At 52.9% G+C, this 11,511-nt stretch overlaps 3 protein-coding genes across 3 annotated transcripts; 1 reads left to right on the top strand and 2 right to left on the bottom strand.

The window, feature by feature from the left end:
* Window positions 1-287: 287 nt before the first annotated feature.
* Window positions 288-2,189, top strand: A1O5_11140 (uncharacterized protein; the record flags this gene model as incomplete). The annotated part of the gene is made up of 2 exons (XM_007751713.1): window positions 288-1,693; window positions 1,754-2,189. The coding sequence occupies 2 exons, from the start codon at window positions 288-290 to the stop codon at window positions 2,187-2,189; spliced, it is 1,842 nt and encodes a 613-aa protein (XP_007749903.1).
* A 124-nt stretch (window positions 2,190-2,313) lies between these two features.
* Window positions 2,314-3,926, bottom strand: A1O5_11139 (uncharacterized protein; the record flags this gene model as incomplete). Its single annotated transcript, XM_007751712.1, has 2 exons — window positions 2,314-2,731; window positions 2,836-3,926. 2 exons carry the CDS (start codon window positions 3,924-3,926, stop codon window positions 2,314-2,316), a joined length of 1,509 nt encoding a protein of 502 aa, XP_007749902.1.
* Window positions 3,927-5,739: 1,813 nt separating this feature from the next.
* Window positions 5,740-7,896, bottom strand: A1O5_11138 (uncharacterized protein; the record flags this gene model as incomplete). Its single annotated transcript, XM_007751711.1, has 5 exons — window positions 5,740-6,732; window positions 6,784-6,969; window positions 7,054-7,252; window positions 7,301-7,726; window positions 7,781-7,896. The coding sequence occupies 5 exons, from the start codon at window positions 7,894-7,896 to the stop codon at window positions 5,740-5,742; spliced, it is 1,920 nt and encodes a 639-aa protein (XP_007749901.1).
* Between the last annotated feature and the right edge of the window lie 3,615 nt (window positions 7,897-11,511).

Genomic DNA, 11,511 nt, shown 5'->3' with positions numbered 1-11,511 from the left:
GCCAAGAGCCTGACATCGGGCTTGGCAGAATTGGGCTCTCCTATTGGTCAGCTACTCGGCAGCCTTGTGTTCCCCAGACTTTGAGAGCTGTCACAATTTCCAATGGCGCAATCACCGACGATACGAGGTACAATCAACGTTGTTGACTGGATTCATCCTGCAGCATCAACATCCTCGCAAAATGTTTCTGTTCTTCCAATAGATTTCCTTTGCCGCGTTCAAGCATTCAGCTCTTGTTTCTGCTTCTTTCCACTTCCAGCCTGTCGCTCGCTTCTTCCCCAGGCGCGATGCCTCCACGGCATTTCACTAGGTACATTGCCATTGCGGCAGTCTTCATTTGCGGCCTCATAATATTTTCTTCGACGTCGAGCTCGTCCACCGCTGCCGTGATCGATGCGATTCCATATCCAGAAGGCCTCCGAGACGTGATACCCAAACTCACTGTTCCCAACCTCCGCTGGTCTTTCCAGAGCTCTGCGCACAAGCCTCCCGAACAGAAGAATAGTACACATGGAGACAGTTCTTGGTATAGCGATTGGAAATGGCTCAACCCCTTCTCCTCCTCTGTGACACTCGACGAGGATCGCGTCGTCTTGCCTCCTCTGGCGGAACGGCCTCCGGTCTACACATTCTATGACACTTCAATCGAAAGAGATGACAAGACAAAGAGCATCGACAAGGAGTTTCTATTGACATGGAGGCGAGCTTGGTGGGCTCATGGGTTTCGACCGGTGGTTCTGACAGACGCAGAGGCTATGAGCCATCCACTCTATCAGACCTTACACGCGAAAGGCATGCCGGCGGTCCTTGAGCAGGAGTTCCGGCAGTGGTTAGCTTGGGCTCACATGGGTACCGGTTTGCTTACAAGCTGGTACTGCTTACCCATGGGCCCTGTTGACGACGCCCTTCTATCTCATCTGCGTCGAGGGCAATATCCTCAGCTTACCAAGTTCAAAGGCTTGGGATCTGGTTTGTTTGCCGGAGAAAAGACCCAAATAGAAGATGCAATCAAGTCCGCACTCGACAATGTCAAATTGAGCTCCTTCAAAACCATCACGGATGCCATCGACTCGGAGCGTTTTGAAGTGGAGCAGCCGACATCCATCGCTTATTATGACTCCAAAACGATAGCCTCCAAATACCCTGTTCTGGCAGAAGTAATCGCCAAGGATGAGAAGAAAGGTCGACGCTCACTCAACCAACTCATGATTGCACATCTTCACGTCATGTGGCAAAACACTTTCAGCGCTGGTATTGCGGTCTTACAGCCTCTTGCAGCTCACACCTTCACGCTTGTGCAGCCATCCAAGGACCTAGCCCGCCTTCTTGCAGAATGTCCCAGTTCTATCTTGCAATCGTCTTGTCCGCCGAATCGACCGAAATGCACACCGTGCACCGGTTCGAAGTTGAGAATCACCACCGCTCCTTCTTTCCGGAATACGTCTTCCTTGTTTACAATTGCTGTTGTGCCTCACCCTTATACGATGATTACACTGACAAATCAATCTGATGCCGTATCTGTCGCCCATATAAGACGGCATACTGAACGAGATCCTTGGATAACTGCGGTCACGCGGGATCTGCTGGGAGACGGTCGTGGTGGCCCAAGCCGCGTGGTGGCCTTAAAGGACGCGGTGGCATCAGAATATGGCAGCAGTCGTTCCTTATGGTTTACAACCGAGCATTTCCCTGCGTCTTTTAATCCACCGCCCCCTCCACCAAAGTCGCCCACTAATGAGGCTCGGCCAGCAAGAGAGGAAGTTTCTCCATTTCCGGAAGACTGGCTCATGCATCTCGACTGGCACTTTGGCTTTCCCGTTCCAAGGACGACAGTGTCTCATGGTGAGTCATTGCCTCCAGTTCCTGGACCTGAGCGTTGGGCCAAACTTCCTGCCGGTCTTCCTGTGGATCGTAAGAAGGCATCTGATCCTGATCCGCCTACAGAAGAGCAGGCTGCAATCGAGGCCGATCTCTTACGGAAAGCAAGGAGCACCATTAACAGTAAAAACGCAGCTGTGCTCAAGATCCGTAATGTGGCAGAGGCATGGAATCTGGCCGACACGGAGGCTTGGAAGTTCGTGAAGGGTTTCCGAGCCCGCCAGGTCGTTGAGAGATTGAAATTTGAGGACGAGGAGTCTGCGTACGAAACTGAGGGCGTGAGAGGCAATAGTCGCTGGTGGGGTTCATGATCGAACTGAGCTCGGCGTAATTGATGCCGATGTTCTATGCCATGAGGTACCGCGGTCGTTGACGGACCTCAAGCTTAGGGCATCGGCTGAGCGCGCCTGCCCCGACCAACCAACCAGGCCGTCGTCAAAAGACTTGCTGTGTTTGTGGCGTACACTTGGGCCACACGAAGACCGCTATCTGGTAAGCGATGCACAGATACAAGAGATACACTGTTTCCGACATATTTGATGCATGTGGTGGACTGAGCTCGATCATCCATCGACGCCACAGAACCCGACGCAAATATTGGAAGGCATACTCCACGACGACATTGGCGACAAATATGGCGAAAAGAAACTGTACAAAGTGCCATCCGCTAAGCATGACAAGATGTCTTGACAAGTTCTCCGGGTTCTTTGCAAAAATTTCAAAGGGGTCGAGGATAGTATACCAGTATGTGGCCTTGAAAGCTTGCTCGAGGACGAACGAGCACACTTCCGATATATCAATCGACATCGGCATTCCCAGCACCAGGTTGATCTGCGTGACGGTTGGCTCAGTTCTGCTCGTTCCTACGTCAGCTTTTCCTCGTCAAGAGTCACCTGGGACCCAGAATCAGTTGTCGTCAATCTTCTTGGGGGGTTTTGCGATCTTGTGATGACCAACTTCGAATGGGTGTCGGATGAACGTGACATTGTAGAGCCCGCCGACTCTATTGAAGCCAAGTTTGGATCGTCTTGGAGCAATTGCATTTCTCCTTGAACATCAGATATCGGTGCTCGATTTAATCGGCGGGTTCTCAACGAGCTGTTATTTAGCCTGCCTGATAAAGACGGCATTTCGCTCGAATTGTGTCGAGGCTGTTGAGCCAGATCCAACTTCCTTTGTGATGAGCGCATCTTCGCCGCAGCGGAGGACAATGCGGAGGGGTAATTGGGATCGAAAGTCCCCGGATTTCCCGGTATGTCGGTCTCTTCTGTCGAAGACAGCTCCAAACCGATATGCTCCTCAAAGATCGGTATTTGCGATACCCGATTGAGCTGTTTCGAAGGTGCTTCCCAGGCTGAAGAGTTTACACTGCGTCGTAATGAAGAAATGCTCAATGGAAGGGATTTTTTGCTCGAAATTGGCAAGGACGGGGCATTGCTGTGCTGCTGGACCACTGTAGCACCAGCAGAAATGGGGTTCTGATGCTTCCTAGGACACAGGAGAATCCCCTCCCAGTCGCCGTCCCAAAGGCCCATCGCCATGTCCGCCAATTCCCATGCCATTCTCGTCTTCAGGTCAACGCTCCTCATAACTGAAGCCATCCTACCCTTTCCAGCCACTTCCGCGAGTGTCGCACAGCACATACCGTGATCACATGGTGCCCAACCCTGCTCAGTCGGTCGAGGCCACTGACCTCTCGCAGCCAACTCGTCCCTGATCAGTATGTACCTCAGATGTATCAACTCGACAATCCTTCGTGCGTTCCTTGCTTCCATTTGTCCGGCCTCGTCATCTGTGGCAAAAGTCGCATTGAATGCGACTGCGATGCTTTCGTACGGTAGACTTGTGGTTAGGTGATACCACATCACGAAACGCACGTGGTGTGGTGGCCAGATGTGTCGGATGGACATGTCGTTGAAGTCATTGACGTGGTCCTCCACAAGGAGATGCTGGCTGAGTTTGTCCGCGGAAAGGGAGGGTTTGGAGGATCTAGCCTTGTTTTTCACGCGGCTGCCGCGCCCATTCGTGGCGACCGAAGCCGAGATCATTGTTGACAAAAACTCAAAGTCTGCCTCTTAGTAATGGAGCGAGGATTGTGTTTGATGCAGGTCGACATGGCTTGGGGCTGAAATGTGGGAGGCTGGTTGTTTTATTTTCGGATGAGGAATGTAGTGTTTGAAGGACTTTCCATATTGAGCACTTCTATGCTGTCCACCTGTCGTCTAGGGCTGTTGCATTCCAGATAGACGAGAGAGGGCTAATTCGCCAGAAGAGGTGGTGGGGTGACATACATATTTACACTAGGAATGTGACCACTTGGGCCTCTAAAAACCACCATTATCTGTTCTGATATTGGGCTCTCTTTCCATGGCAGCCGGATACCTGCTACTGTAGAGAAGGTTCCAGCAGCCCTGTTATGTCTATTTTCTCGTGAGAAAGATATATGAGCGAAGCCAGCGCTGAACTCGCGCTTTGATTTCTTCGTGCACATATAGATAGGGTCGTCACATTCAACATGTGCGGAGGGAACCTTAGTTCCGGATTCCAGGCCGGAATGCATTGGTTGTCCTGGGGGAGCCAAGTGACCCTATAGACACCGAGAGCTTCAGGGAGGATGAGTGTCTTCGGTTTTGGATTTATGGTGCCCTTGAGATACACTACACGACTTCGTTTACACTGACACTTTGTTAGGTGTTTACTTCACCCATAGGGGATTTAAAGACGCAAGACTAACATTACGGCCGTCTCGGCGGAGCCGCTCCAGACCTCACTTGTCATCTCTCACGCGGCAGACAAGCTCGCCAGCATTCTCGTTGCCTTTGCCGGCGGCGCGTCCTTGCTGGACCCCCTATGTGCGAACTGTACTAACGTTCCAGACACGACAAAGCCTATTCCCCCCATCCACCCAATTCCAAATTGTGTGGAGGCCAGCAGCACTGGAACAACCAACCTAGCTGGCCAACACTTCTCGCCCTACGAGGATAGAAGAGAACACGCATGGAGAAATTAGAATGAGCGTGCAGTGAGTGAGGTGAGTGAGTGGGTCGCGCATCCATGAGTCGGGAGTCAGAGTCCGCAGGAAGGATCGTGACCGTGCATTTTGGTCCGAAATTGGAAGGAGATACTTGGGGGCAAGGTTGTTCAATATATGTGGTTTATTATTATACGGAGTAATAGGATTCTCTTACTTTACTCCCTTGGCAGATGCAGATCCTTTGCTAAGTATGGGCCATGAAGGGGCCGTGACGGGAGGAATTAGGGAATCGAAAATAACCGGCAAAATCCTGCATCGTCCCCAAGGCCTCCAGAGCCTAAGTAAGTAGTAACAATGGGGGGAGGCCCGAGGTCAGGAATCTGGCTTGTGGAGGCATCTTGCATGTAGATTTGTTGATCTGTCCGTGTCTACGTCTGCGGTGGATGACGTCCAAGGACGTCCCAAATGGAGAAATCCTGGTAGCATCGTCGCCGCGGAGCACGGAATATGTATATACGGGTGAGCACAAAAAGGGGCAACGATAGGGGCATCGCGGTGCAGAATATCATACTCCTCATGACAGAAAATTAAGGAAAAGAGAGCAAGCTGGCGGTGAGGAAAACAAGAATTCGGCTGAGGGTATTATTGAGGTTGCTTAGACCATCTAGGTCGGACACACCATGGCAGTGATGGGGTACATGTTTGGCCCTGTATGCCTAGGCTGGATGGATTATTCGACTTCAACACCGCTGCGACAGCGGTTTGCAGGGTTTAGCGATTGGCGGGATCTTCATTGGATAATCATGCTCTCTACTCATACCCGTTAAAGCTCGTTCAGAGCGTCCACCATCTCCCTTTATGTCAATCTGATATCAAGCAGTCGGAGCTCAAACATCGGCCGACTTCTCCGTAATCTCTTCGCGATCAGAGGCCACATAATCGTCTGAGTCGAACTTGTAGAGCTGTGGAGGAGTAAGACCCTTGCGCCGCAGAATTTGGGTCTTGAACCAGTACGGCATGACCTGGTTGAGTTGGTAATGCATATGTGTGCGAGTGGGCACGGCGAAGACGTAATCCAACTCTTCGAGGGTTCGCTGCTTGGTCTCCGGAAGCCACAAGAAGATCATGACGAACGCAATAACGTTAAGTCCGGCGTAGAACCCAAATGCGCCCTGTGGTTTCATGGCTTGGAGCATACGCGGGAAGGTAAGAGACAAGACTGACGCCCAGAAGTTGTTGGTGGCCACGGCCCAGGACATGCCGACTTCACGATGCGACAGCGGGAACACTTCGGCCGAGTAGGTGAACGGAACAGGCCCTTCTCCTGGCGAGTAAAAAGCGTCGAACAGGAAAATGAACAACGCAATCAGGCCGAGGTGGGCGTTGCTGCTTTCGGGGATCCAGAAACAGAAGCCGGCCGCCAGCAGGGTCCAGCACATGTTGGGGAATGTAAAGAGCAACAGAGCTCGTCGGCCGAAGGTATCGATCGTCCAAACGGCAGGCCAGGCGAAGAGGAAATTGACCAGGCCAAAGCCCCAGGACGCAAGCAAAGAGCCAGTCACGCTAGCTCCGGCATTTGAGAAGACAGTGGATGAGTAGAAGGCGATAATGTTGATGCCACACATTTGCTGGGCAATCATGACGATGCCCGAAGCCTGAGTTGCACGTCGAATACGCGGGATGGTGAAGAGTTCAACGAATCGAGTGAAAAAATTGCCGTGAGTGGCGACGGCAGACTCCTCCACCAGGATATCTTCCTGGACAAGTTGGGCATGAATGTAGTAGAGATCCCGAGCCGCTTGCAGAGGGCTGTTCCGGAGTCGGAGCAGAGCTTGATATGCTTTGGCGTGACGGCCTTTCTTCATCAACCAACGAGGAGACTTTTTGACGGGTTAGCCGAGAGCCTCTAGGAGCTGTGCTTTCCGACTTACCTCTGGGCACAAGAAGATACCAAGCACCAGGGGCACCGCCGGAATGAAAGCGGACCCCAATTGCAGGCGCCACGCTATGTCGCCAGTGTCTTTGACCGCCAGGTTCGCGCAGGTACCGAGAAAAATGCCAAAGGCCGTCCAGACTTGCCAACTCATGACGAGACCACCACGGATGTTTGTTGGGGACTGTCTTGTTGTTAGCGCTCCAATCCCGTGTCGGCAGGGGAAGAAGCTTGGGGCTTCTCTGGTCCTGAGTCTAGCGAGACTTACGTTTTCAGCCGAGAAGACGGGGACCGTGACTTCTTTGAGACCCATACCAATACCTAACAGAATACGCGTTGCGACCAATTGACCCCAGTGTTGAGTGCAGGCCGACCCGATCGGAGCGAGCAGGGAAAAGATGGCACCGACGAAGATAGTTCCGCGACGGCCAAGGATATCATTCAAGGGATCCGATATCCATCCGGCACTGCAAAGATTAGCATGTATCCAGGCCAATCAGGAGGTCAAGGCATACAAGAAAGCGATGGCGATGTAAGGGCAAGAGTTGATGAAGCCAATGAGCCATGAGTTGTTTTCGCAGTTGCCCGCGGCTTCACAGACAGGACCGGAATCAGGGATACCGAAGGCGACGGGGAAGGTCAAGTTGGCACCATTGGAACCTGTCTGATCCCAGCCCTGAATGGCGGCGGCGATCGAGTTGAGGATGATAGTGAAATAGAGGGTCTTGGGGTGTCTCCAGCGGTGCGTGACTTCCTCGCGGAGGAGTTGACGGTCGGACTCGTCGAGTTCGGGAATATGCTCGATAGCATGGGGGCTCTGGGCGACCAAGGCCCCCTTTTTCAAGAGTGGCAGAATATCGGTCAGGGTATTCTCGTTGGCGTAGTTTTCGACATCCTGGAGCATCTGCTCGCGCGGAATCCCGACCAGAGGATTGCGGACTCTGCACCAAGGTCAGCGAGGGCAGCATGGCACGGCCATTTGAAGCTTGACTCACTCTCCAGTAGTGTTGGATGTCAGTTGAGCAACACTGGCCTTGCGCTTGGACTCATCGGCGAAGAGCACGCTGGGCCTGCGGTGCTCTGAGGCAATGGCATCCTTGTGGTCAGCCATGGTCGGCAGTCAGGATGTCTGGGTGATAGTGAGTGTACAAAGCACAAAGCAGGATGACACGAGACAGGGGGAAGGAAGGACCAGCTGAGCAGGAGGGGAGGGACGACGCACTATTTATGAGTCTGTGCAGGGCGAAGACAACTTCAGTGCCCCAATGGTCAATAGAGAAGAGCGACGATCAGCTCCAGGGACGGTTGGCCTCGCATACACTGGAGATGGCGTGCTCCTCCTCATCTCAACCCCCTGGTCACTCGGCTCTCCATCCATGATGGACCATGGTACCCTGTGCAGCTTGTGGCACTTGCAACTCAACAGCATCAGCATGTGGAGGAACTGGGGAGGGCGGCGAGGGCGGACAGAGCCAAGGTCTGGAGTGACGCTGGCCGCTGGTCGAGTTGCGGTTCGGGAATAGGAACATTGTTGGGCCGAGAGAGGAGAGCTAGAGAGCTGGGGAGCTGGGGAGCGGATGGGCCATCACACGACTCGACAGGGGGGAAGGGGGGCAGGGGGGAAGGGAATGGTACGCAGGATCCTGTACTGGGTACTGCCTCGCTGGGTACTCGGTATTGTGCAACATCAATGGCAAGGCTTGGGCCAACGAGGACATGGTTTTAGGGTTCAAGAAACTTGGAATGCAGTGACGGGCAGTAGTTTGACGTGAGAGAAGCCAATGGGAACGGTCGAGTTGGGGACTAAGATGGAGCCACCAGCACTAGAGACGCCTGTGCGCAGTCACCGCAGTCACTACCCAGTCCAGTCGCCCTCTCACGTCGCCCTCACGGTCGCCCTCACGATCGCCCTCACTTCGCCCTCACTTCACCCTCATGCTCGCCCACAGACTCCTCCTCCTCCTCTCCACCTCGACTAACTTAGCAATTCGCCCTCGATCGCCTTTGGCCTCCCCCCCTCGTCGCGCCGAGATGCCTTTGCCGTCCTTGCGGTCCTCGCGCTTTGCATCCATCTCCTGTTAGGGTACCCTGTACTTGGCCATCACTACCTAGTATTGCTAGGTACATATCATTTTGAGTTTCTGCAATGGTCGAGACGGCTGAATGAGGACTGACTGAACTTGAAAGAGATCCACCTCTGCAACGCTCCCCAACGCCCTGTTGACCTGACAGACTGCCCTCCCTTACCTCTCCTCCACCCGACCGCCGTCCTTGGGGAGAATTCACAAGCAGATCAATCCTTGGCTTCCCAAAAGCTTCAGAATGCTTGGGTCACAACAAGAAGCAACAAGAAAACGCCTTGCGCAAGAGCTGGGGAACACTTTGGGGCGCCGGGCTGGGATTCCGCCTTGTGATCGACCAGCCAACACTCCTATCTGGGGGATCCGTCTTCTGGGCTGACGGCTCAAACACCGCGGCCAAGTTTAGTGGCGTCGTTAGCCCTGGATGTCCAATCCCCCCAGCCAGCGATCGGCAGATGACATGCTATTTCCAAACTCAAACTCATCATCCCTTGCTGCTGGCCAAATAGCAATCGGAATCTAGGATGGATCACAGGCTAGACGTGTTTGACTTCCACACCCGCTTCCATGACATAGGCCAAGCAGTTGGAATCATGGCGATCCTGGCGAGCTGGACACCACGACTGCTTCGTCCTAAAGATCATTCCGTTGAGTTCTAGAACAAGTGAAGGAAGGGAAAAAAAAAAACCTTTCGATAAAAGACCCTCATTCCACAAAACATGTCCGACTTTGTGGACCAAGGTGGTACTGGGGGCACCCGACCCCCGATCACCGGTCAGACAGAGCGGAGACTCTGTGTACCTTGTGCCTGTGCGTACTCGGGTTGTAAGAAAGGGATAACTCGCACCGAGCCACAAGCAAAAAAAGGACCCATCAGAGTTGCCACAAGCCCTCGGACTTCCAACGGTTGAGCCATACAACCCAGGTCTTTGCTCTAGGCGAAAACGCCTCCGGAACGAGCAGCGGCGGGATCGCATCGACTTCAAAGGTAGGGTGGCTTGGGCTGGGGGCCTCACCTACCCCCCTCCAGACCTACGGGCAACGCTAAGCCTAACAGCGTAGCTGGGCAGACTTTTCTCGAACATTTCCCTCTAGGGACAGGGCATCTGATCGCGATCAAGCCTTCGTTTCCGTCTTGGCCAACGCCACAGTGTGGGATCGTGGAGTTGTGGGCGCACCAGGCGCACCTTACTTCCCCCCTCTTTTAACAAGTACAACGATGGGTGTGAGTCAGCATTGGGGTCTGTCCTCAGCACAACCCACCATGTATTGCAGTCTGTCGTGGTTCTATACCAGGTCCAGCAAAGTGGTCAACTCTACCTTTTACTAGTATCGTCGCTTGGAATGGCTCGAATCGCACGACCAGGAAAATGCCGCAAAATGTGGCTACAATCATCAACATAATCCCCCCTTGGTCCCTTGACTTCTGCATCAACCCTCTTTGGGCTAAGGTACTTTTGCCAACGAGGAAAAAGACGAGTTCCCCAGTGGAACCTCAACTGATGCCTGAGAAGGAAGCCATCGACTTATCACAAATGTAAAGATGTTGAGGGGGTTCTCAACGTATCCCGCATCTCTTTAGTTCCCCAGCCTCGTCTCCCGCCTTGTCTCAGCCTTTCCCTCAAACAGCGCATTCCAGCCGAACCCGTTCTATTGCATCCATACATCCATGCGAAATGTGACCCCGGTATGCAGAGGCAGATGATGTGGCCTCAAACACGGCACAAGATGATGGAATCCTAGCTCTTTACGGGGTATTCGGACTGACCGGACCAATGAGCACCCATACTTCTTTTACGAAGGAATGGTGCAGGTACCCAAGCTGACGACCATATCTTTCCACAAAAGACAACAAAGAAATGCTCTAACTGATAAAGACAATGGAAAGTTCAACAATACGAATTGGAGGGCAAACGGTAGAGAAGAAAACGCCTCTATCCAATCTCTGCAGTCACCCGGCAGTCTCAACTTCTTATTCCTCCCGTCCCAATCCACTTCACGACGAAATTCATTTGCTATGCAAATACGAGGGGCAGATGTTCGCATGCACTAACGATTCCAGAGTCATGCAATTCGTCATTGGGTGTCTCTTGAACTCCAAGAACCCCAGTCACAGGTACTCTCTAGAGAGGTTCCACCACTATGACATTCAGCCCGGATGTTTTTACCATGACCGCCTTGTCGCTTTGTCGTCTCAAGTGTCTCGACCTTCGAGGCTTGATGAAAATCATACCTACGTACGTCACCGGTGAGCTTACTACAGAGGCCATTCTCATCATACTAGGACCCCGCGGGCAAACATCCTAAGCTGCCTTGTCATATTTGGAATGTTTACCCTTCCTCATGGATTGTGGACCCGGTCGCGGCTTTCTAAGATGTAATGTTCAGCATGAACCATTTGGTGCCCAATGTTCCAATGGAAAAGATTGGTAGGTACTATATCACACCATCCTGGAAAGTTACTTTCAATCATCTGCTCAAAATTCCACCATGCCGGAGCAGGACGGGGGAAGGCTAGCTAAGCATCCCCTTCCTAGCTCTCCGCTCTCAACCTCGTCTGCACCCTCGCCATGTTCTCACCCAAATTCCAGCCTGCTCCTGCTTAGTCATGACCGACCGTCCGAGAGCGCTGGCTGTTTCGGAAC

Source organism: Cladophialophora psammophila (assembly GCF_000585535.1).
Source record: "Cladophialophora psammophila CBS 110553 chromosome Unknown aczJe-supercont1.24, whole genome shotgun sequence".
NCBI lineage: Eukaryota > Fungi > Ascomycota > Eurotiomycetes > Chaetothyriales > Herpotrichiellaceae > Cladophialophora > Cladophialophora psammophila.
This window is presented reverse-complemented; position numbering and strand designations above follow the sequence as displayed.